Source organism: Rana temporaria, chromosome 4 (assembly GCF_905171775.1).
Source record: "Rana temporaria chromosome 4, aRanTem1.1, whole genome shotgun sequence".
Classification (NCBI taxonomy): Eukaryota; Metazoa; Chordata; class Amphibia; order Anura; family Ranidae; genus Rana; species Rana temporaria.
In genome coordinates, this window is record NC_053492.1 from 305,627,058 (window position 1) to 305,654,438 (window position 27,381).

Genomic DNA, 27,381 nt, shown 5'->3' on the forward strand with positions numbered 1-27,381 from the left:
CCAAAAGGCAAATAAATTGGTAATAGTGTAGTAGTTAAAAGAATAATTCACATCTTTGTGCAACCATTTGATCTCGTGAGCGCATTATATTGGTGGTGGGTCACTCCTGTGGTGATCATTTCACGAATAAAACCCCTTATTAGGGAATTGTCCTTTAAGAGTGGACTACTGTGTTTTAGCACTATGCCTATATGCTGCTCATGTCTTTGCACAGCCATTTGATCCGGGCATTACATGACATTTTCATATTTTATTTAAATACACAAATATTCGTCAAAAGACGTAAAAAGTTGCTACGACCTCCATTTTATTCCCTAGAGTCTCTGCTAAAAAAATGTTTGGGGGGTTCTGAGTAATTTTCTAGGAAAAGAATACAAATTTTAACTTGTAAAACAAAGTTCCAGAAAAGGCCCGGTATGGAAGTGGTTAAATACTACACTGATACCAATTACTTTGCCTTTTGGTGAGCATCCATTCCACAAAGTCCTGCCATCCATCTACTGTTCTCAAAGGCTATTGTCATCTCCAGAATACCATCAGTCTGTCCCCAGGGTTAGATAGTTGAATCTAGATGATACCTTTGGGCCCAGTTTGCTGCCTATGACTTGTGCAGAAACACTTTCTGGTGATAGCATTGGATTAGTGGTGGGACACATTGAAGAGAGACTTATAGATCACTGAGGACTATCACTAGTCAAGATTGACATGAATATGAATTTTTTTTTGTTACTTATTTACCTCACTTTATGACATCATTTTTGGAGTTAGACAATTAGTTTTATATATATATATATATATATATATATATATATATATATATATATATATATATATATATATATATATACACTGCACTCTTTTTTCTTTATTGTTTTTTAAGGTTAGTGCTAGCAGCTGTTCTTCTCTGAAAAGTGCTGGCGACTGTTTATTCTTTTACACAAGTCATTTATTACCACTGTAATATGGAGAATCCAAGATCACCAGCCAGTCACTTGTAAAAGTAAATAGTCTTTATTGGTCTCTCAATACAAGCCAACACACATAGCTTCCTTCAGCAAAAATAAAGGCAACAGTCAATAGTTCTAGTATAATTAAGCTAGCTAGACAGCCCACATTCTCACAGATGTGGATTACTTTATTTCACTCCATAGATAGGCGCTTACTCCTTCTTATTGCCCTTTAAGCCTCCCTTGAAGGCGGGTTAATCCTTTCAAGGACCAAAGTCCCTTTATTCAGGGTTCAGAGGATCTTTCCCACCCAAAGTTTCTCAGAGCCTCAGAATTCTGGGTCCAAAATGAAGACTTACCAATCCAGAGAGTAATGTAAATCAGTCTTTTCTCCAACTGGACTACCCCAGAAACCCTCATCCAACATGGATCAGAACCCCCAAGTACTAAAAATGTCTAGGAAAATATGTCTCCCATTCAGGACCCTATTCCTGGAGTTCCGTACACCATATCATTCAGTTCCAATCATTTCAGTTACTATTATCTGTATTACTGGAAAACGAATTCAGGCAGTCCTTTGGTTTTCTCAAGTGCTTTGCTTTTGTGCATGTTTTCTTTGTATGTAATTTTCAACCTTTATTATCTGATTTATAGCACTAACAATCCATTGGTGCTTTATAAATAAATAATAATAACAATAATATAATATCAAATATGTAAATTAAACTACAACTATGCAGACCAAAGTCAAGTGCAGGTTGTGTTTCGGCAACTCCTTTATGAACTACCTAGAGAAGTGGTTCTCAACCTAGGGTCGGGATCCCCTCAGGGGTCAAATGATTATCTGCCAGGGGTCCCCGAATCCTTGGCTGTTCTTGAAGCCCGCAGCGCTCTCCCTGCCTTTTTGTGGCCGCCCAGCAGGGCTGTTTCTGGAGCCCGTGGCCTCCAACTCAGCCTCTTTGAAGCCGCCCATTCCGTTCACGGCATGGGTGGGGGGAAAGGGGCTAGAGGTCAGCTGACTGGTGAGGAATGTGAAGTGGGAGGGGCTGGAGGAGACCCTATGTCCTGATTCCGACATAGTGTCACTGCTACGAGACGCCACAAAGTCAGAGGCACAGTGAGTAACACTCCCTATGATTATTTTTGCCATTAAAAGTCCCCACTACAGCTCTCAGATCAGCAGTCGACCTTGTTCAAGAGCACCTAATCCACTCATCCCACATGCCCACCAAGGAGAAAGAGAAGGAATAAAAATAGAGAATACATGGAAATGAGAGGAAAAGAGGGGTGGAACAAAGAAAAGGGGAGAGAAAGAACAAGAAAGACGACTAGAGAGAGGGATGGGGGAAAAAAACAAGAAATTAGGATAGAGAGCGATACAAGGGAAAGAAAGGAGAACAAAGATAAGGAGTGCTACATCCTAAAATGTACCATAAGGGATTTTAATACTGTACAAGTGGAAGGGACTTAGGGAGCGCTAAATGTCCATGGGTTGGGGGTGCAAATTACTTGTCTTGTCTTGGGTGCTGACAACCCACGCTACGAAAATAATTTTACTGTTAGGGGTCCCCACACCTTGGGAAATTTTATCAAGGGGTCACTGCACTAGAAAGGTTTAGAGCCACTGATCTAGAGGATGTCTAAAATAAAAATAATAAAGGATTAAATTCTTTTTTTTTTTTTTTTTTTTTTTTTTTGCTTACTTCAGACTCCACCTCATAGAGTGTGCATTTACATGCTCATGTTCTGCGTACCAGCCCATTGCATCTCTATTTCGGTTTTGCATCATTAGGATTAAATTCTTTCTAAAATAAATCTATTTCTCCTACATAACATATTTTATTTTTCCTTTATCCTTCAATGACAATAAGAACTGTGATACTTGGCTATCAGCAGCCCAGCCTCCTCTTACTGCTTGCATTATATCACAACACTACACTTTGCAACATTTATGGCAATCTATATTCATTGTACTGGAAAGATCTGATGAACAGCAACTCTACAAACATTGGTTTTCAATTCTTGAAATCAGTAGTCTGCTGAGGTGTAAAATGAATATACAGTATTCAATTTCATCTGCTTTGCCCCAATGCCAGAGAATACTGATCAGATAAACCGTCAGCACTCCCTTATGGTACTGAAAATTGCCTACCCTCTCCTTTTTTTCAAGCAATCATGTTGCCTAGTGAGCCAGTGAGGCACTTCATTAAGGAGGTTACAAGTGTAGCATTGCCTAATCAGAAGCATTGGTGTTTTTAAAGTGAAGAAGGGTTGATTTACTAAAACTGGAACGTGTAAAATCTGGAGCAGCTCCGCATGGTAGCCAATCAGGTTCTAACTTCAGCTTTTTCAATTAAGCTTTGACAAAAAAAAAACTGGAAGCTGATTGGTTTCTATGCAGAGCAGCACCACATTTTGCACTCTCCAGTTTAAGTAAACCAACCTCTGTGTCAATTACTGGCACAAGTCAGTGGGAGTCTGTCAAATACAATTTCTACAGAGCAAGGTGACATCTTTAGGGAAAGTCTGAAAGTTTTAGCAAGCTGTTAGGTGACAAAAACATCCTGCATGCATCAAAAAAAAACCACAAATCTGTAGAAGTTTAACCCACAGCACAGTTCTACAACCAATTGAGGTTGAAAGATGATCTTAGCGCTGTCATTGCACCTATGCATCTGATATACAGACATCACCTTAAAAAACAATTGTTTCTCAAAGCTGTAGCGGTTAAGAACATTGACACAAACCATCTACCACTGACAGAGCTGCTTACAATGATCAGCATTTATTTATTTATATAAAACCTTTATCCTAATAGAAAAAACCTGTTGCAATGGGCAGCGGCGAACCGCCGGCAATGCGCCGCTGTGGCGGCGCTTTTAACCCTTTTTTGGGCGCTAGTGTGGGTTCAAAGCACCCCGCTAGCAGCCGAAAAGCACAGTAAAAACTATGGTAAAGCGCCACTAAAAATAGCGGCGCTTTACCGCCGACGCCCGAGCGCTTTCAGTGTGACTTCCTGAAGAGCCAATCACAGCGAAACATATGTTGGAGCAGAGGATCCGTCATTTCCGGGTCCATATTTGATACCCCACATCAGGCTGTGCCCTTCGAAGCGAGATGTGGAACGCGCGCCACCCCCAGGGATCAGATGACTCACACACTCTGTTTACACCTAGTGGCCAACCAGGCACTATTACATGTGAGTGTAACTGCTATTATTGTTGCTGTTTTTACTTTATTAAAAAATTACTACACTATGAGACTTTTATCCGTGTCTCCTGTGGAGTCATTTTTTACATTCTAGCCCCTTCCTGAGTGGCCATTGGAGTGGATTTATGCCATTAGCGGAACCAATCTGGTGTTCCCAAAGCGTTTTTTGACCGTCCTGTAAAAAGGGGTCAAACAGCTCTGGTGAGTGGCCATCTTCATACTGAGCACTCGTGGTGGAAGATCTAGAAGTTTTATCTCGGAGCATTCCATTTTGGTGTTGGGATTTATTCACTTAAGGACTTTATGCTTGCTTATTTTTTCATTAATGTGCACATTTAAGTTTGATGCAGTGTTTTTCTTGGTGCCAGTTTTTCACATGAACATGTATAGCACCTTAATCTTTACTTTATAATTCTACACAGTTTAGTGATTTGTTCACTTTAAAGGGGGCAGCTGTTGGTTTATGTGTTCTTATCCCCAAAAGGCGCCATTGTTTTGGTATATATTAAATAACATTTTCATTTTAAAACAAAAAAGGGAAAGTGGATATAAAAAGATGATTTTTTTTTTTTGCAACGATTATTCCGTCTAAAATAATTGTGTTTTCTTGCTTGGAGAGTTTTGGAGTGGGACTTACATACATGTGTATTTGGATGTTTGAGTAATACACAAACCACAAAACCAAACTCACTTAAGCATTCCGCGGTGCTCCGTGTGCCACACCTCAATCCTCTCTTCCCACTGCTCTCTGGAAAGCTTGTGCTGATCCAACACTCTAGAAACACAAGATACATGGACATTCATTTCACAGACTAGTTTCTTATAACTGTACAATCATGTAAAGTGTCCCTGTGACCTGCCCATGCAGGGTAAGCAACAGGTTCATGTGAACGCTGGCAGCTGCTTAAACTCACATTCCTTTTGCTCACAGTCATGCTTGTCATTCAGGTAAGTGATATTAGGTAATAAGGAACTTGTTATTCCTTGCCCTTCCTCCTACATGACAACACCGGTGATTGGTAACTGGCCACCCACATACTTATTGCTGTCACATGGGAGGGAGACTTCAGTCTTATATACTTCTCACAGGACTTCTGGCAGCCGAATGTGTGCAAAGAAAGAAAGTATAAGCAGCTGCAGGGGCCTGGCATGAAAGTGAACTTTTTGCTATGCCATGCACCACATTTATTTAATTGGCATTTATGTATGGGATTCTGCTAAGTTATTGCAATACTTAAAGTGGAACTCCAGCTTGATCACCCCCTCAACACACCAACTAATCCTATGTTTGCAAAACTCCCCCCCCTCCTTGAAACATCCTTGTATTGTTTGAAAAATATAAAAAAAATACCTTTTTTCCCCCCAAGTCTTGAGTCAGGTCACTTGATTTCATGGGTCATTTACATTCAGTGGTGGGTGGCTACAGAATGCTACACAAATACAGTCACTTGATAACTGAGCCAGAGAGTGACTCCAAGACAACCTGGCCTCAAAGGAAGTTGGTTGAATGGCACAACCTGTTGAGTAGCACTAGACCTCAAGAGAGGAATTATACCCTGGAGAGAAGATACAAATTGCAGCAACCGCTGATTTTTTTATTTCTAATCAGAGGGGGTGATTTATACATTTTTTAATACAAGCTGAAGTTCCACTTTAAAGCAGAGTTCCCCCTAAAAGTGGAACTTTCGCTTTAGCCTAGGTTCACACTGACAGCAGAAATAAAAAAGGGGGAGTCCAGCTGAACTCACACGATTTAATTCCCGCATGTCAGTCCCGACTGACATCGCACCGTTTCGGACAGTGCCATTGCCGGGAATAGCTGCCGATTTGCCATGCGATTTGACACGTTAAATCGCATGCCAAATCCCTGTAATGTGAACCAGGGCTCAAGCACTCCTCACTTCTATTTAACAGAATGCAATGGAAATCGCAACAAAATTGCAGAAAAGTAGTGCAGGAACATCGAGTCACATAATTTGAACGGTTCCATTGCCAAAAATAGGGTGCGACTTGTCATGTGATTTTGAAATGTCAAATCGCATTGATGTAAACAAGGGCTTAAACTAAAGACCCTCTTTAACTGACCGAGAAGTTGTTTATATTTTCTTATTTTTCTGTGGCTAGGAAATTGTGTAATCTAATTATTGGTGTTACTTGTTTATGTGCTTACCTTTGTGGCAAAAGGCGTTCTGGGCTCAGATATCCAGATTTGTGGATATCTTTGCTGTAGTCTCCGAATTTGGCTTGTACAGCATACGACCCAAGAAGGACAGCTGTTTCAGGAGGGCAGTACACTTCATCACTCAGTATACCATCTTTTACTTGCAGGAAGAACAGTTTCTGAGTGATCTCCTGGATCAGTTCCTCAGACACATCCTCAGGGAAGAACTTGGCACGGAATTTGAACTGAAGTGGGTTTTCTTTTCTGACTTCCTGTGCTGATACCTATATACCACAGACATAAACAAAAAGGATATCAATATCTAAAAGTCATTTAAAAGGAAACCGAACAGTTCTCTTGTGTGCGTTTAAACTTCTTTTTTTTTTTTATACATTTTTAAACGATTATATATATATATATATATATATATATATATATATATATATATATATATATATATACACACACACACAATTTGTGTTTTGCAAATAAACATTTACTACATAACAAGGGTTTTCAATAGACTATGGGGTATATACAGAGATTCAGAAAAGCAGAGTAGCTTGCTTCATAGCTGCCTTTGTCTGATAGAAACATCCAACTCTGCTATCTGATAAGGGATAGATGACTATCCTAATATCTCTATTCAAGTTCTTTAAACAGGGCAGCTCTTTCAGCACAGCTGAAAAGGACAAGTTCTTTTGCTGTAAAAGGACACTGGAGCTCCACCTGCTGGCTGGCTAGCATATTTTTTCTTACATCAAGAAAGGTTTTATTGAAAAGAAACAAAAACAAAGAGTATTGATACAGCAATTCTAAGACATCCTCTCAAACATATCAAATTAGGGCCGAAACAACTAATCGATTTTTGAAATTAATCGATTACCATTTTCATAATAGATTAATCGGGCAGTAACATAATGTGGTTAAAAAAAAAAAAATGAGCCCTTTATAGTACAAAAAGAGCAAATCGCTACTGTAAATATTACTTTCACTGTCACACAGTAAAAAATGAACCCCTTACAGTAGTGATTATTTGCTCTTTTTGTACTAATGTTAGTTTTTTTAACCCCATTATGTTACTAAACATCTCAGGCCTGGGTCACTCCTCTGTGTTTTCTGGTGTTTTTTTCAGAAACACACTACAGTTCATTTACATGGTTTCCTATGGGACATGTTCCCATGCATGATTTTTTCAGCTGTATTTGGAAAGGGCAAGGACTTTTTTTTTTTTTAAAGCAAAACAATGCTATATGTTTTTTTTGGTTTAATATACTTCAACGGAGCTACAGAAAAGCATGTAATGCATTTTTGCGGCAATTTGTGTTTTTTAATCTGCCCAACAACAAATTGGCCCAAGAAAAAAAAATGCAAATCGGCGGAAAATTCTTTTTTCTGCGGTTATTAACCGATTAATCGAAACAATAATTGGCCAACTAATCGATTATGAAAATAATCGTTAGTTGCAGCCATATATCAAATACCATCAAAAACACATACACTGCTTGATTTGCATATTTATTCAAACATAACACGCCCCTCCTACACATAATCATTAGAGGTATACCAGCTAATGTCATAATAAACATTATAATTTTTTAGCCACGACCCCGGACTCACGTATTGAAATGCTCAGCTAAATTCCATGAGTAATCTGTCCATGACAAGATCAAATGGACTCGGGGTATCCAACCATGGACCCCAAAGATTTTCAAATTTATGGGAGCATCCCCTATACTGGTAAATGTACTTTTCCAGTCTGAGAGTTTCACACATACACTGTACCCACTCCTTATAAGATGGAGAATCAGCAGACTTCCAATAACTAAGTATAATTTTCTGGGCTTGAAAAATAGCTCTAGCCACAGCTTCTCTAGTAGAGCTGGTAATTGGAAATCGTTTAATATGCCCAAAAGACATGGTTTGGGGTCAAGCGGGACAGAGATCTCAAATACATTTTTTTTTTTTTTTTTGAAAAGCCTATGGCGTGTGAACACACCCAAAAACTCCACCCGGTGCAGAAAAATGTGCACACACATAAAGAGTGTTCACAAAAACGTGCAGACGGGTGCAACGTCAAGTGGTCCTCCTGTGAAGAGGGACCCAAACCCTGATCCCCCGGGGCGTTAGGCTCCAGACGGGGACTGAGGTACTGTGGTCCGAGCAACCGAAGCCGACACGGACCCAACTTCCTCGGAGGGACTGCCGAAACAGAACCCTCCCAGTACTAGGTGGGGCTCCCCCAAAGGGAGACCCCATGAGAGCAGGCGGACTAAGCCAGAAGGCCATGTCCACCCACTCCCAAGACGTTCAGGGCTGGCCCGAGGACCCGCACCCTACTAATCACACAGTGACAAAACGTGCACAACAAAAAAAGACAAAAAAGTGACAAACACAGGCTTAAATAAAATAAAGTGGGGGAAGGGATAGTGGAGAGGAGAGTGAAAGAAGTAGCCATTGTGGTGAAACAATGACCAGGCCCTCCGGCCAGGAATAAAAAATTCCTCCGGTCCTAGCCAAAAGGCCCGGCCCAGGAGGCAGGTGCTAAAAAAAGCGTGTATCTGGTGCAGTGACCGTGGTATCTTAAATCAATGTGTCCCTCACACACAGTGATCTTCAGATACCCCTGGACTGCCACTCCAGGGGCACATGCACCATAGGCTTTTCGTTCCATATCCGATCCCCTGACCGGCCAGTGCAGCCCTCCACCCCTGCCAGCTAGAGAGCCCTTCAAGGTTTTTTTGGGGAGAACTGCCACTCAGATAACAGCCTCCACCAATACTAGCCCCTCCAGACCCTCCGTCAACCCAGCGGATTTGCATGGCTCTACCCCGTCTTATCCCAGGGCATTACCAGCTCCTCCAACCGGATCGCTGACAGAGATAGCACTTACACCAGCCAGCCAGAAGGCCAGACTAGAACTCGGCAAAAAGACCAAGACCAAGCGCAGTACCCATCCTCACCAGGAGCACCCTTCCAGATGGCTCAGACTCAACCATGGGCTGGCCCCCAGTATTCTGTCGGGCAGCACAGCGTAGTTCCTGCTGAAACCATCCTTCCAGGTGCAATGACGTCATTGGAATGCATCCACCCTCCCCATGTAGGAGGTGCTTCAGCGCTCCGCTGACAACTGATAAGGACAGATACCACACCCAGTCCTAGCCAAAAGGCCGAGAAGCGACAGGGAAGACAACCACGATCAGCACGGCCTAGAGTGTACAATGGCCGAGCCTCGCCCTGGGAGAACCACCTTCATGATCATGGTGTCTCCCCTGCCAGATCTCAAATACAGTATTTAGAGTATTCATTATACGTACCCAAAATATATGTAATTTGGACAACGCCAAGTTAAACGAATCAGGTCCCTGTGATCCCTGGAACACTTACTGCAAGTGGGAGTATCTAATATGCCTGGCTAGCATATTTACTTGACTAAAAACATTGTATTAGACCTGACTATACCATGTAAGATAAGATGAGATGAGTACACATCCACTATAAATTCTCTTTAAACAGACTGCATCATGTATGCACTTCCAGACTTAAGTCGGTCATACATGGATCAAAATTCGTCCAGTTCAGCAGGGACTGGCTGAATTGTTATCCATGTCTGGGCACCCTGGTTGTACACAAGTTGATTTATTGAGCATGGGCAGAAGACAGGATTGAGGTAAGTACTATAAACCCTAACCCTTTTTTACTGGTGCATCTTACACCCACAAATAGTACGTTGTTTGTGAAGTTAAAAGGGGCTCAGGCAGCATAAGCGGATCTTGCATTTAACTACAAGGTCCGCTTTAATGAATAATTTCCTAACAGGCATCACACTTACAGGTTAGACATTAGGTGTAAACATTAACAGCCTGAGCACTTTAAGCAGAAAACTTTTGAGCATTAGTAACTTCTTTAGTTAATATTGCTGTCCAAAAATCAAAGTCGGGTAGATCACAGCAATTAATGTGTTACTGTATAAAATTATTGAATACTATTTAAACCTGCAAGCTGAGTTTGAATTGCAAAAAAAGGCAAACAGTAAACCCTCGAACGCATGATGAGAATATCAGACGAATGATCGTCCTTTTTTCCCCGAAAATGAAGAGGTTACTAAAATTCTCATTTTCATTCTCATATTCACGACAAAATACAACTTGGGAAGTGGTGTAATGTGTTGTATTGTATAGTAATGTATTCTTGAGAATGTGTGGTCTTGCTTTTCAGCACAGGATGCATTAGGGTGAAAAAACACGAAGGTTTACAACCTCTTTAATGATGTGTTCTGATGTGTTTATTATTGTGATTCCAACATTTTGTAATCCTGGAAAGTGTGACATGTGGTATTTAAAAATGTGTTGTTGCATTGTTTTTGTTCTAGGATAGCTCAATCTGACTTTTAGCATCATTGTATAGAGCAGAATAACCAGTAACAGTGTATAATAAAACATGGAAAAAATGAGTCACATTTACTGGCCTCATCAGCTACAGTGCTGTAAAAAATATAATTGTAACTTCTGCATAGTCAGGTGTGAAGTGTTGTCAAATCCCAAATTTTACAGTTGTTCACTGAACAAAAGGTAATGGGAAATCTTTCAATGAGGGCACCTGTCTAAGATGTTAATTTTGCCTCCAAATGTCCTCGATGGTGCACAAAACATAGTTGGGGTATAAACCCTACCCAAAATGTAAAAAAAAAAAAAAGCTTTGGCCATACATATATTAAGAATAACAACAGTACTTAGTGGTGAAATGAATAAAAAACATTTGTGACATGACTGATAGTATCAGCAATCATGCAAACTGGTGACTGGTCTCTACAGGTTGCCCCGAAGACAAAGCATTATTTGTCAGAGGACTGTAAGCATATACTGAGATGTCTCTCAATAGGCAGTTCTAGGAATTAGGCAAAATCAAACTGCTCATTAAGCCTGGGTTCACACTTGTGCGGTGGAGGACACCACATGTGATTCAGATAGGAATTGCATTGCATTCCTATTCAAATCACATGTGATTCTTTGCAGTGCGATTTGAGCCCATTCGTTTGTATGGGCTCAATTTGCACCGCACAGCACGAATAAGGTGCAGGCATTTTTTTTTTTAGCTACACTGGACTCAAATCACATGGGTGAACAGGTGAACACCTATGTGATCCGATTCTTGCAATCACACTGCATTTCGCAAACTGTTTTCAGGTGTCATAAATTTAACATTGGCACCGGTGGCAGATCGCACTAAAGGAGTGTGATTTAAATGCGGTACGGGAAATGTTTAGGATTCGCTGAATTTCCTACACCGTGCATATGTGAACCGGGGCTAATTTGGGGAAATAACTGACCGCTGTTCATACATTGTATGAACAGACAATCAGGCATTTCTCCCCCTGACAGGACTGCCTCCGGTGGCGTGCGCGCCCCTATTGGCTGCTCGGCGAGATGACGTATAGCTACGTGATCTCGCCCAGCAGAGCCGACCTGCCGCCGTATAACTGCGGCGGCTGGTTGGCAAGCAGTTAACATTAGTGGAAGTGTCGTTATATCTAGCTTTAACTATACCTTAAGGCAGGTTCACATCTCCATGCGGAGCGGCTCGCAGCAGGGGTCTGGTGCGTCCCTGTTCACCGTTTCAGGTCTGAATTTTTGGCTGAATTCGAACCTGAGACAGACCAGAAGACGCACAGGACTCCTGTGCAATTCGCACCACAGCTCAACTGGAGATGTGTGAACTGGCTCCATAGATAGCTGGTCACAATCTACTGTCATGCGAATTGGATGCAGAGAAATCCACATCCCATTCGCAATAGTGTGAACCCAGCCTAAACCAGTTAGCACTGGCAACATTTCTACAAATTTATAGCTAGATTCAGAGAGACTTAGGCGGGCTTATCAGTAGATATGCCAGCCTAAGTCAGAATTTGCGTCAGCGCTAATTTAAGCGTATTCTGGCAACCATATACGCTTAAATTAGGCTCAGATACGAGCGGCGTAAGTGTCTTACACCCTCGTATCCTAAAGTGTAATTTTTAGGCTGGCCGCTAGGTGGCGCTTCCATTGCGGTCGGCGTAGAATATGTAAATCAGTAGATACGCCTATTCACGAACGTACGCCCGGCCGACGCAGTACAGATACGCCATTTACGTAACGCATTAGCAGGCCTAAAGTTATTCCATCAAATAGATGGAATAGTAATGGTAAGTATGGCCGCCGTTCCCAAGTCGAAATTCGAAAATTTTACGTCGTTTGTGTAAGTCGTCAGTGAATAGGGATTTACGTCGTTTACGTCCACGTCAAAATCAATAGGCCCGTGCGGCGGACTTAGCCGCAATGCACACTGGGAAATGTAGGCGCACGGCGCATGCGCAGTTCCAAAAAAGCATCAATCACGTCGGGTCAAGCCTAATTATCATAAAACACGCCCCCCTCAGCCTAATTTGAATTAGGCGCCCTTATGCCCGCCCGCTTTAGGCTACGCCACCGTAACTTAGCAGGCAAGTACATTGTAAATCATGTACTTGCCTCGCTAACTTACGGCGGCGTAGCCTAAATGCCATAAGCTACGCCGCCGCAAGTATGCGCTCGCCATCCTGAATCTAGCTATTACATCTTAATGCATTTCTGTCTCAATTCAGTAACTGCCAGACTATGCTCTATTCCAAAATGCAGAATCTCACCTCTTCAGTAACATAGGCTGCTCTTTGAGATAACAATTTTTGTAACACATTGTTTGCACTGGTTAAATAGTTACAGTGAGATTATAGGTGAAGAACCATTAGCCATCTCTGGAATTTAGGTATGACTTCTGGACTCTACTACTAAATGGCAAACTTACCTTTTTATCAAGTTTTAACCAAGTTGGGAAACCCTTAGTATCCATGTATTGCAGTCCAAAGTACCACACCTCACGAAGTCCCACCGTCTTAACCACCTAAAACCACAAAGTACTTGTTAATAATTGACAGAAGTATGCAAAGCAATGCAAAGAAGAAAAAAAAATCTTGATTTTAGTAAAAGGTATTATTAATCTCTTACTCAGACAGACAGTATAAAACTTGATTTATCTGAAGATTTTGCTAACAAAAATAAACCATCAATACTAAGGGACGATTCCGTCACCAAGGTGTCTGGTGCTATTCCTTTGGGCACAATAACTATTCAGAGCAGAGGATTCCAGCCCAGTGGGACTAAATAATGCAAATAAGCAAATACAAAAAAAAGCCCTGTCGGATTTTATTGCTTTCTGTGTTCCTAGGTAGGAACCCTCTCTACTGTCATGATGACTACTATCACCAAGACAGTAATCCAAAATGTAGGTGTCACCATAACGGTGAATGAGGGTAAAATATCCAAAGGAATTTGGTTCAAGGGTGGGTTAGTGTGAAGAGGGCCTTAGGTTATTGCATCGTTCTCTTTGCTAGAAGCTCTGCACCCAGAACTAGCACCATTGTATCATCACACTGTACACCATAAGCAAAACCCACTGGAAAAACTGCATACTTGATCCAAGGGCTTGCCTTCCAAAAAGTAAATAAATCAAGGTAGATCCCTAAACAACATCCTAGTTTTTGTGTATTTATTTTTCTTTTATTCACTACAAATACAATTATAAAAAGAAACATTAATGACCCATATACAGTAGCTTTCCCTAAATGTTATTTAATTATTTTGTTATGTTAAATTTTTTTGCACATAATTACTGCTTTTATACTGTTTAATAGCTGCTGTTGTGCTCAGAGCAGTCTCTGCCATTGCTGCCACCCAAGACTACTAGTAAAGTGTTGTCTTCTACCCCTAACCCTCTCCTACATGTTGTGCTTGTATTATGAATGGAGTAAAGATAGCTCATCATATTAACAGTTCAACTATCTGCAGAATCTTATTGGTCAATATTTTCCATGGAGTGTAAACTTTCCTGGCTTTACAAACTTAAAGCGGAGTTCCACCCAAAAGTGGAACTTCCGCTCATGTGTCTCCTCTCCCCCTCCGGTACCACAATTATGTATGCTTTCTCCTCCTGAATGTAGACAAAGCTCCACTGTATCTTTAGCCTCGTACACACGACCGAGAAACTCGACGGGCGAAACACATAGTTTTGCTCGTCGAGTTCCTTGTTAGGCTGTCGAGGATCTCGGAGAGCCAAATTTCTCCATTCCCGTCGAGGAAAAAAGAAGACATGCTCTCTTTTTGGCTCGACTGGATCCTCGACAGTTTCCTCGTCGAAAAGTGTACACACGACCGGTTTCCTCGAAAAAAAAAACAAAAAACAGCAAGTCGTGTGTACGAGGCCTGACTCTCTTTGCTAAAGGAGAAAAATGTAAACAAACAAAAGTGTGTGTAATAAATAATATAAAAAAATAAAACTAGATCAGAGTTGGAGTCAATTACAGGGTCAATGGTCAAGGTCAAAAGATCAGTATATTTTACGTAGTATTAAAAAAAAATTTTTTTTAAACTAGTATCAGTGTCAGTGTGTTTTTGGTAGGATACAAAGGCAAAATGCACAGCAAAGTTTCTGGGTTGTACTACGGGTACAAATAACATACACATACTATATGTGGTATCGCTGCGATTGTCAGGCGTAGAAGAATTGATTGTAGGTTGTTTTTTTGTGGTAGGTTATGGTAATAGCAAGAAATATACAGCTAAATTAAAAAAATGCTATCTGTTACTACCAAAGGAAAGCCCAATTTCTCCGTAAAAAAAAAACAAGGTATAATTCACCTGGATGCATATAGTAGTTGTGATGGTATGTACAGTTTTACTAACATGTTTTAAAATTGCAGAATTTTATATTTTAGTACTGAATGTTTTGAATACAAAAAAAACATATGGATGAAACCTCTGATATGAAAAATATTGAAATGAATTAGCACACACCCCTACAAAGTATTATGTAAAAGTACAGGTATTATTATGCATTTCAGACATATGACAATACAAATAGTATGTGTTTACTGATGGCGTTTATGTTTTGAGCAGACAGCATCCATACAGACATGTGTTCCTATGCGTGTAAATGTGAATGTACTGTGTATATAATTATCAGTTTTTATACTATGTAAACTTGTTACACAGGATGGCAGCTGCTAAATTAATGAAACAGACTTAGTGACTAGAAGCCTCGGGGGATTTAAACACAATGCAGCTACTGGAACATGTAGGTGGCCATACATCCCTCAAATATTAATAAGAAAGTAAAGGAAAAGCCATGCATTTAGCAAATGATTACAGTGGAACGTTACTCAATAAATATATATTTGGGAACAGGCTGGAGTTTTAATGCAGAAGACATGTCTCTTCTGTCTGAGGCCCCCGAGGATCTCGGCGAGCCAACTTTTCCCATTGAGGAACAAGGAAATAGAGAACATGTTCTCTATTTGGCCCGACGAGATTCTCGTCGGTTTCCTCGGCCGAAAGTGTACACACGGCCGGGTTTCTCGGCAGAATACAGCTCCGATCGAGTTTCTGGCTGAATTCTGCCGAGAAACTCGGTCGTGTGTACGGGGCCTTAAAGCATTCTTACCTGCTTGTGAGAGGGTGAATATTACCGCGCTACAGGGAATTTTTTAAATGCAAAAAAGTGCGATTTGCGTTCAGCTTTAATGTTCTCATAATTCTTTTCCATGTTTCAATTAATTGCGATGGGTACCAAGTACCCAATGTGGGTTAATCAGATGTAATCTTTAATTTAATCAGGGATTGCATCTACCACGGCAATGAAGCTTTTCCTAATGTGGAATACAGATTTGAGTGCACAATTGGCTCATCATTTCTTAAAGTTTGTTTGTAGTTTGAAGATCATTTGGAAAATTGGGGCAACAAGGGTGATGTAAACTGGCATTCGGTCACTCATAATTTAAATAGTTTGGAACAAGAAATTCAGCCAAAATTGTAAAACAATTACTTTTGGTACACCAAGATTCTTTGCAAATGAGCACTCAGCATGTTATTGTTCCTGCTGCAATGGCTCATTAGCCGTACACAATGTGTGCCTACTTCATAACACTGGATCATGAAGAAGGAATGCAATAGGGAGATTTTTAATCAGTGTGTTCCAACCAGAGAATCTCACTTCTGCAACCACACAGCGATGTATACTCTGTCTGGAAAGGGTTAAAGAATATGTGAACCCAACATTTCATATTCCTGATAGGTGCTTGCTGTACAATGTACTTGTATGAAAAAGTATCTTGTTCTCTTTGTATTGCTTCCTTTGTGTGAAATCCTTGGTGTTCCTGACACTCCCTTGGCTTTTCTATTAAAAACTGACCACACCAAGCAGGAGAGCACAGCATGGTCAGTTTTCAAGCTGTGCTGGGAACTCAGTGTACTCTCTTCCAACCTTGCCCTGAGATACTCCCCCCTGCACAGCCATTCACTGGGTATATCAGTGTACTGTTGCTTCTTCTCTCCCCAGCTCTAATGCAGCTGAGAACAAAGGGAATGCGATCACTTAAAAAAAGGAATTCGTAATGATTTTTAGATCTATGCACAAATGTTTTGCCTTTCATTTCTATTTTAAACTGAATAGGTTGTTCTACAAGGTGATCGTTTTAAATCACTTTAATGCTGCATTTATTGGCTAGAAATGGTGTATTTTTTTACATTTTAATAGATACACTAATGATTTCACAGGGCCATTTCAAATATAGCAGAGTAAAGACGAATGGGCAAAACTGAAGCTGCTGCAACATCATTCCAATTTATAAACATTGTAAACATTTATAAACATTGTGAAAGTGGAGCAGGGAATCATCTCCCACAACTCCACTTTGGCCTAATGTACTTTTCTCCACTTTGTAATAAATCTAAACTTAGACACTTAGTACATGCAGTACCGTATATACTCGAGTATAAGCCGACCTGAATATAAGCCGAGGCACCTAATTTTACCACAAAAAAAATGGGAAAACGTATTAACTAGGGTATAAGCCTAGGGTAGGAAATGCAGCAGCTATTGTAAGTGGAAAAGAGGGTCAACAATGCTCATCTGCAGCCTCACTGTGCCCATTTTTAGCCTCACTGTGCCCATTTGCAGCTTCACTGTGCCCATTTGCAGCTTCACTGTGCCCATTTGCAGCCTCACTGTGCCCATCTGCAGCCTCACTGTGCCCATCTGCAGCCTCACTGTGCCCATCTGCAGCCTCACTGTGCCCATCTGCAGCTTCACAGTGCTCATCTGCAGCCTCATTGTGCTCATTTGCAGCCTCACTGTGCCCATTTACCTTTGATCCGCTGTGTCAGTATTGATGAGGAATTTGCACCTGATTATGCTGTACATTGTCCCCTCTTAGATGATTCACAGCAGGGCTGTATGTATAGAAAGTCTGCGCCGTCCACTGTAACAAAGCCCCGCCTCCTCCTCATCACGGAACGGATGAGGAAAAGGCAGGGTTTTGTTACAGTGGACAGCGTGGATGGCGCGGACTTCCTATACATACAGCCCTGCTCTAAATCATCTGAGAGGGACGTGGAGGAGGTGGGGCTTTGTTACACTGGATGGCGCAGACAGCATGGATGTCGCGGACCTCCTATACATGCAGCCCTGCTGTGAATCATCTGAGAGGGGACAATGTACAGAGTTTTACTTTAATAGATTTGCCCTGAATGAGCAAAGCTCTCATACTTCCTGCTAGTATTAAAGGTGGTCTCTCTTGCCACCAAACATTCTATCAATCCATCACCATAGGCAGCCTCATAGGCCAGTAAGAAAGTGTGGGAGGTAAGAAGACACAGACGACTATTGACGTTGCCAGTTATAACGTCTTGCCCCAATTAGAGCAGCTTGACATTCAGGTAGAGTGGAGACATTAGAAGCTCTTGCAGATATGTGTAGGCATCTCTAGAGTCACTTTACAAATGGTACTGCCGGTATTGTAAGACCAGTAGCCCCCCTGGCAGTATGATTACATCAGATTTTTGCGACTCAAAGCTTTACAATTGCTTCTCATAGAAATTTGGCGTTTTATATTGTAGGCCTGTAATTCTTAGTAATAACACACTTAAAGGGATTGTAAAGGAATTTTTTTTTCCCTAAATAGCTTCCTTTACCGTAGTGAAATCCTCACTTCCTGTTCTCCTGACTGTAACTACACACAGTAATGCAAGGCTTTCTCCCTGGTGTGGAGAAAGCCTCTTGAGGGGGGAGGGGGAGAGCAGGAGTGTCAGGACGACCACTAACAGACAGCTCCTTTCTCTATCTGCAAAGTAGAGAGTGTCCTGACCCTCCTGCCCCCCCCCCCCCCCCAAGAGGCTTTCTCCACATCAGGGAGAAAGCCTTGCATTATTGTGTGGAGTTACAGACAGCAGAACAGGAAGTGAGGATTTCTCAGAAGAAATAAGGACATTTAAAAGCAAAATGGAAGGATGAGGTAAGTGAAGGAGGACTACACTAAGGTAAAGGAAGCTAATTAGGGGAAAAAAATATTAAATCTGTCCAAACAAGAGTCTAGTAGACATCCCTGGTATGATAAAGTTTGAAACACAAAATCATAAATTATAATATATTAAAGATCTATAAATAATTATAAAAAATAATAATATAATATAAATAAAATGAATTTCCCCATGATTCACTATCGCTCAATTCCGCAGGGGTTCTAATTTACTATCATTGTTTTCTAGCTGGTCTAAAATCACTTTTGACGTAAAGGGACACTATTTGGTTGCTATGGACAATCTCAAGTTTCCAGGTAGAAAGAACAGTATATATAATATAAAACTCCATGCAGGGCACTGGACAAAAGGGATTACAGTGTACTGTATGTGTTATGAATTTAGTACTTTTTGAATTTGCTGCCAGGCTCCGCCCCCATGCTTGCAGGGAACGGAGCCTGGCACACAGAGGTATCGGGTGGAGGACACAGCCCACAGACAGAGCGGGGGGACATCGCAGGATCCTAAAGACAAGGTAAGCAAACTGCACCAAGATCCTGAGATGCAAACCCGAGTGTGGCTCGGGGTTACCGCTAATGGTACTGAAATTTAACTCCGAGCCACACCATGGTACAGCTTAAAAAGCATTGTCATTCTTTATGCAATTACACAAACACACATTACAGGAATCTTGCGTCAGGACCACAACATTTAGACTCCATGCACACTAGACGCTCAAAAACAGCTGGAAAAAACGTTGGATAAAAAACGCTAATATTTAGCATTTTTTGCCAACGTTTTAAAGTGTTTAGGTGCAAAAGTGTGGGCGGCCGCTGGCATCCTTTACAACCAGTGAATAGCTGGTTGTTAACCAATTCCCTACCATGCATAGACATATGATGGTCTCATAGGATGTATTTTACCTCCCGTTGTGCGTGCCCGGCGCCCGCGATATTTGCCGGGCACCCGCGATTGCCCGTGAACACAGCAGGACCGTGGATCTGTGTGTGTAAACACACAGATCCACGACCTGTCAGAGTAGAGGAGACTGATGTTGTGTTCCCAGTACAGAGGAACGCCTATCGGTCTCCTCCCCTTGTGAATCCCCATCCCCTACAGTTAGAATCACTCCCTAGGATACACATTTAACCCCTTCCTCGCCCTCTTTCCTGACAGTCAAATTTACACAGTAATCAGTGCATTTTTATAGCTCTGATCTCTGTATAAATGTGAATGGTCCCAAAGTAGTGTCAAAGGTGTGAGATGTGTCGGGGGAGGAGGAGGGAGCCCCAGCAGTGACGTCAATACTCGCGGCTGAGGCTCCTGTTAGTGGGGAAAGCATACTTGTGAAAGACCAGTATGCAAAAGGTGGCAAATGTGGCACCGGAGGGGGGGAGAACAATGACTGGAAGTTCCACTTTTGGGTGTCGGCGGGCCACTGGCTAAAAAAAAAGTGTTGGAAACTGTGCTTAGCAGTGGTTAACAGTGTTTAGGAGAGTTCAGAGTTTTTTTTAACATAACATAATTTAGCTTCTAGGAGCAGAAAATAAATGCTAATAACAGCTTTTAGGGGCTTAACAATGCTAGTGTGCACAGAGCCTTAAAATATAACTATAAAAAAGAATCTGTTCACAATATATTTTTCCTGTAAATGAACATATTACTGTACAATTACTGGGTCCTACCTGATCAAAAAGCTGTTTGCCAGTAGTGTTCGGCTGTATGGCAAATTCCAGCTCCGCGTCCATAGTGGTCACCCGTACATTGACCTGAAATAAATAAAATACAATAGCTTGGTAAGATCATTTATGTATGTCGATTGTAAATGCCTTTCTTAAGATATGTGCATATAATGGAAAGAATGCTTAAAATCATCTAATCAACTAAATATAAAGCATAAAGCTATTTGTCTCATATTACTGCTAGTTTCATACAGACTTTTTCCTATTCACTGATTACGAAACTGAATAGCAGCGACAAAATAAGAACACTTCTACCACAGGTTAGCTAAACTAGTTGCAAAATTCCACATTAATTTGTTATATTCACAGTTGAAACAATAAAACATTCCGTAAAAATAGATACAAACAACCAAATGTAGGTGTATAGGTTATTCTACAAAATATGTGAGTAAATAGACCTCATTATTGAGTTTACTCAAATTTACAGAGCAAAAAAAAAAAAGGTACAATAACCCATGCCACCTGAATGGGTATGGGTATAATAACCCACACCAACCATTCAGCAATTCATTTTCTGGGATCTCATCTTTTACAGCATTACTCTATAAACAACGCATTTTGTATAGGAGTTCATTATATTCTTAACACATATCTGAAGACAATTATATAGCTTTGAATAGAATGGAAAGGGATTAGAACCCCTGTCAGGTTTTTATAGTCATCTTTGCCCCCAGTTAGGAAGATTCGCTCGCAATATATGTCCTGGTGATTGTTATTACTGAAAGGGAAAAATGTCACAAATTTTGAATAGAAATAGAGGGGAAATCTTGTGATGGGGACACTAGTTCTGGTGACAACCAGGGATTTCCCTCATTTTGGAGAGATGTCCTTTGACTTCCTGTTATGGCTATGAGACAGGAAATGAAGGGAAACCTCACCAATGGGACACAGATGGAAAACAAAACTGACAGGGGTTAAAAACCCTCCACTGCTAGTCTCTACTTCTGAAGATGCAATTTCCCAGGCTTCCGTGGTAATCTAATGCCTTTATTACTTTTTAAGTAAATGAGGGCCAACTCTAGAGGTCAGAGTCCCTAAAATGCTGAAGCTGGAGACACTAGGGTTAATTTACTAAAGACAAATAGACTGTGCAGTTGCTCCAGAGCTTAGTAATTGAGGGAAGCTCTGCTGACTTATATCATCCAATCATGTAAAAGCAAAAAAAACATTTTTTTTTTCCTTGCATGTGATTGGGTATTCTTTGCAAAGTTAACTTCACCTCATTTACTAAGCTCTGAAGCAACTGCACTTGCAGAGTGCAACTGAACTGTGGTCTTTAGTAAATCAACCCAATGAGACAACAAGGAGTTTCAGCAGGTAGTCGACAACCCACCAGTGAACATTTACTTCAAATACCAGTCACGTTAACAGGACATTTCTGGTGGTTAAAAGTGATCATGTCATCAGACCATTCATAACATCAAAAACCTTCTCATAAGACTACACTGCATGGGTGTTCAACCTGTGGCCCTCCAGCTGCTGCAGAACTACAAATCCCATCACGCCTCAGCATTTGGAAGTCAAGCTTGTAACAGTCAGCCTTGCAATGCATCATGGGACTTGTAGTTCTGCAACAGCTGGAGGGCCACAGGTTGAGCACCCATGCTATACTGTATATATGTGCATTTAGCATCATTTCTGCACGTTATTTACCTATAAAACCCTCCTTAGTGCAGCCGAGAGATGGTTTCTGGGTACCATCATCATTGATGTGATGCCAGCAGCCCCAGCTGACTTAGAGTTACCCTATAGTATTTCCTTCACTTCTTGCCCCTGGCTGCTACATAAAAGATTATGCAGGGAGGGGAGAGGGCAGAGGAGCTAGGCCAGCACAAACATATTGTAAATATTTAAAAAAAAAGGAGGAACTTTATCTGGAGAGTACTGAAGTACTCTGTACCATTGCAGAGGGCCATTAAGACCTCCAGACAAACAGTTTCCCTTTTCCAAGACCCACAAGTACATTATAAATTGTCAGTATTGGACAGTGCTGCTCTGTATAGACACCTTTTTTACAGTACAATATTCAGAGCACTATTTATAGTAAACCGAAAATAAAATGTTGTAGTCACTCCTCTTCATGTACTTGTAAACAACTGTCACTGCTTTTACTGCTGTGAAAGTCCATATAAGACATGTTCATTGTTGACACTGTCATTGGTTTATTGTGCATGTCTTTCCTGTGAACTATTATAAAACATTATACAAATGTATCTTTATACAAATTCACTGTGTGACAGGTAGGTCAAACATCCCAAATTTGTGTAGAATTGAATAGATATTTCTTTACCTTCATCTGCAGTAAGAACTCGGTAGAGAAGAACAGTAGAAGCAAAACACGGTGCGTTTCCCTGCACAGCGTGCTCTGCGTATTGTAAAGTGCATGCACTACTTTTGCTACCATCCAGTGTGATTTCATCCGATTGTCTGGAATCGTACTACACCTGGATTGTAAAGCGCGTTCCTATGCAATCCATGGTGGGATCCAACCCTAAGCTAATACCACTGTATCAGTTATCCTTCCTTGCTGTGTCATTACCATCAGGGAAGCAAACACGCGCTACACGATTTACCAACACCAATGCATTGTAAGAACCTACCTAATCAATTTATATCCACGTTGGTTGGTGCTCACACTAAAGCCTCATACACACGATCGGATTTTCTGCGGACAAAGCGTAGGACTTTTGTCTGAAGGGCGTTGGCCAGGAACTTGTATTGTATACAAACGGCAAATAATTGTGGGCCAACAAACACGAAAATATGTTGTTTTTCAGCTCTTTAGTGCCACCCTTTGGGCAACTTCTGCTAATGTCGTGTTATGGTGAGCATTGCTTCTGAGCATGCGTGTTTGTACTTTGGAGTTTTGTCTGACGGACTAAGCAATGACTAAGCACTAGTTTCAGTGCGAAACGCGTCAGCAGTCGGGTTTTATTTTATGTTGCTGTGATTTGTAGTGCTGTCCTTCTTTTAATAAAGGCCACAATGTTTTCAGAGTGCGGCTGTCCAGAAACAATTTTTGTTCCTGCAACGCACAATTGTTGGCAGACAATTTTAAAGCATGCCATCTTGCATTTGTCCGTGAAAAATCCAACAACAATTATGCGATGGAGCGTACAAACGGTCGGGATTTTCCGACAACAGCCTGCCATCACGCAATTCCCGCCAGGTAATCCGATCGTGTGTACAAGGCTTAATTAGCTGTTGGCAAATCCAATGGGAATTGTATAATTGTATATTGATGTGTGTAATAACATTTTAACATTAATAGACTGCCTTCTAATACTGTTTTATTTCTGCAAAAGAGACGCACTGACCATTTGCAATTACAAAGATCATTATGAAAATGACCACAGGTCCTAACCCATAAAATATCTGCCAATTATTAAGAGCTTTACATGCACTGCTGCATATAAATAATGCAGAAAAAGTGTTATTGGCAATAGTACCGGTATCTGCCCGATTGAATTAGTATATTATTTTTCCACGAAGCTGGTCAAACGACAATGAAATGACACAATACTGGTTCCATTTGCCCATTATGTACACAATAAGGATCAGGGTGAGGTCAGATAAATCCTAGCTAGACAGAGGTTGTCACATTGTATAAAACCTGATTAAATCTTTCCCAAGTAACATGCCCAATTTAAAGAGAATTAATAAATGTACAATATTTTATTAATCAGTTGCTTACATAGTGAGAAGTGCAAATAATAGTGGCTTTACCAGTCAATTTATCATAAAGCCCTGGTTCACACTGGGTACGATTTGGAACGATTTGAGATGCGATTTGACATGTCAAATCGCATCTCAAATCGGCGGCAATTGTCGGCAATGGCACCGTCCTAATCGGTGCGACGCCGCATCTGCGATTTCAAAAAGTAGTTCCTGTACTACTTTTTGCGATTTCGGGCCGCGATATACATTAAATTGCGGCCAAAATCGCGGCCGCGAAATCGCGGTAAAATCGTGCATTTTACCGCGATTTTGAATTCGCAGCAGTGTGAACCTAGGCTAAGAGTCATTTTTTACATATACAGTATAATAGTATATACATAAATGCATTTTCCCGTAAAAAAGGGGTAGAACAAACAAAGAATACATGAGTGAACAACTGGAAGTTAGAAGGCAATATTAACCGTTTAAGACCCGGACCATTATGCACCTAAAGGACCTGGCCCCTTTTTTGCGATTCGGCACTGCGTCACTTTAACTGACAATTGTGCGGTCGTGCGACGTGGCTCCCAAACAAAATTGGCGTCCTTTTTTTCTCACAAATAGAGCTTTCTTTTGGTGGTATTTGATCACCTGTGCGGTATTTATTTTTTGCGCTATAAACAAAAATAGAGCGACAATTTTGAAAAAAATTCAATATTTTAAAATTTTTGTTATAATTAATATCCCCCAAAAATATATAAAAAAATGTTTTTCCCTCAGTTTAGGCCGATACGTATTTTTCTACATATTTTTGATAAAAAAAAATCGCAATAAGCGTTTATCGATTGGTTTGCGCAAAATGTATAGCGTCTACAAAATATGGGATAGTTTTATGGCATTTTTATTTACTAGTAATGGCGGCGATCAGCAATATCTTCGTGACTGCGACATTATGGCGGATACATCGGACACTTTTGACACATTTTTGGGACCATTGTCATTTTCACAGCGAAAAGTGCTATAAAAATACACTGATTACTGTGAAAATGACAATGGAGGGGTTAACCACTAGGGGGCGCTAAGGGGTTAAGTGTGCCATAAGGGAGTGATTCTTACTGTAGGGGGGGCGTGGCTGCACGTGTGATGTCACTGATCGTTGTTCCCTATGACAGGGAACAGACGATCAGTGACAAGCCACAGAGAAGACTGTTCCTTCAGCTCCTGTGACCCGATCGCGGGACACCGGCAGCGATCTGGTCCATGGGTCCTGTGGGCGCGGTCACAGTGCTTCGGACCGGGTCCTGAGCGCACCGCCGGCGGCGCGCTCGCGACCCACGGCTGGGTTCTTAAAGGGGACATACATGTACGCCCTTGTGCCCAGCCGTGCCCTTTTGTCAACGTATATCGTCGTGCGGCGGTCCTTAAGCGGTTAAAGAGAATCACTCACGAATGTTCTTATAATAGATTTACTGGAAGAGCTTTTTTTTAAGGTTTTAATGCATACGAGCACATTATGACATTATATTGCAGGGTAGGAAAAAAAAGTTCAGCGGTTTATAAACGCTTTGAAGCAATCTTTTAGGGACCATTATTCTGTTGATATGCTGACTTTCCCTTTAACTTTGTGACAGGTTTGCATTAAAGCTGATGTTTAATCTGCTCATATTTCACTGTCCCTGTTTTTCTCCTTTCATCAAAACACAAATGAAATGTTTATCCACTTGCCAACGAGCCAGCACAGTTATACCATCGGCAGGTTGGATCGGCTGCACGAATCGCCATAGGTGTACGTCGGCCTCGTACACAGCCTTTTGTGAGCACATGATTGGCCAGCGGGGGAGCCAGTCAGCAGGCTCAATGTCGTTCCCTCGCAAACACAGAATGGAGATCTGCCAAAGTAGACAAGGCAGGTCTCCGTTCTGTCAGGGGATGACGGATCTGTGTGTTGTCCTAGGCAGCCCATCCCCCATACAGTGAGTAAACACAACCAGGGAACACATTTAACCCCTTGATCACCCCTTTCCTGCCAGTGCCATTAGTACAATGTCAGTGCATATTTTTGCATTGATTACTGTAATAATGTCACTAGTTCCCCCAAAAAGTGTCAAAAATATCAGTTAGGTGTCCGATCTGTCTGCTGCAATGTCGCAGTCCCGCTAAAAGTCACAGATCACTGCCATTTAAACAGCTTCCTAAAAACATCACAGCACCCCGCCTCTGTACTCCTTTTTAAGAGCCCTCAGCCATGATGTAGGCAGTGGGCTGACTCTTAAAAGGAGTTATGGAATTATCAAAACTTATGTTATTCTGGAGGGTGGGCATTCCTAGGCAGGCTACATTTAAACACAAACCACCCTAAATAACATGCACATATGATGCTGAGCCTCCAAGACGGAAAGAACTGAAATCCAATGAATGAAAGGAGCAACCAGGGACAGTAAGGTTGAGGTAAAAAGGATGTAAGGTTTCTTTATTTTGTTTAGCCCCCAGGCTAAACAAAAGAAATCAATTAGTGAATGGTCAGCTTATGCCCGCTTTGTCTAATGGTAAATCAGGCTCTGACAGGCATAATTGCTCTCTGTAACACAAGCAGTTTTCAGCAGATATCAACGTTATTTTATGGCCTGCAAGTTGGTATCATGAAACCTACAAACTCCCCTTGCAAGGGGCTGTGCTTGCACTATAAGGGTTGCCTGCTCATTTATGCCTAGGGGACCAGGTACATCAGTTTTACTTACCTGACCCCTCTGACCCTGCAGGCTCCTCAGGGCTGCAATGGCGGTCCCTGCAGTCCTTTTTTTCCCATCGCCCTTTTTTGTCACTTTTTTTTGTCCATCACCCTCTACTGGACAACAGGATGCCAATGGACAGTCCACTGCCGAAGCATGGCAGAGTATCATTTGCTAAGGGAGCAGAGGATTAGGAAGGTAAACCTGCTTTGACAGTCCCCTAGACTAAATGAGAAGTCAACCCTTGCAGTGAAGGTACACAAGGTACACCCCCCCCCTTTAAGATTTTTTTAAGGTTTCCTGACTTTGGGCTAATACAGCATGTCCTGAAATCGGGGAGCCCCTTCAGAAAGAACAATATGTGTAGGCACCTCAAAGTATCAGCCATCAAGCTATTTATAAACATTGTTCCTCTTCTTCTTACATTTAGTGACAGGTTCACTTTAACAACGTTAATGTCAGTATAATGTATCACACTAAACCACCTTGTTACTGTGATGACTACAGTTAACCTAAAAGGCAAGTGGGATTAAAGAGCAGATGGGATTAAAAACACCTACGCACTAAGCAATC

The 27,381-nt window shown here is 41.3% G+C and overlaps 1 protein-coding gene and 1 pseudogene across 1 annotated transcript in view; both read right to left on the reverse strand.

The window, feature by feature from the left end:
- EZR (ezrin) overlaps nt 1-27,381 on the reverse strand; it is a 103,478-nt gene that overhangs the window by 26,765 nt on the left and 49,332 nt on the right. The window contains exons 3-6 of the mRNA XM_040350557.1: nt 20,366-20,449; nt 13,138-13,233; nt 6,328-6,602; nt 4,849-4,932 (exon numbers count right to left, since the gene is read on the reverse strand). Coding sequence (XP_040206491.1) covers nt 4,849-4,932; nt 6,328-6,602; nt 13,138-13,233; nt 20,366-20,449 — 539 coding nt within the window. The remainder of the gene's footprint in view (nt 1-4,848; nt 4,933-6,327; nt 6,603-13,137; nt 13,234-20,365; nt 20,450-27,381) is intronic.
- On the reverse strand, nt 9,447-9,601 carry LOC120938522 (annotated as a pseudogene).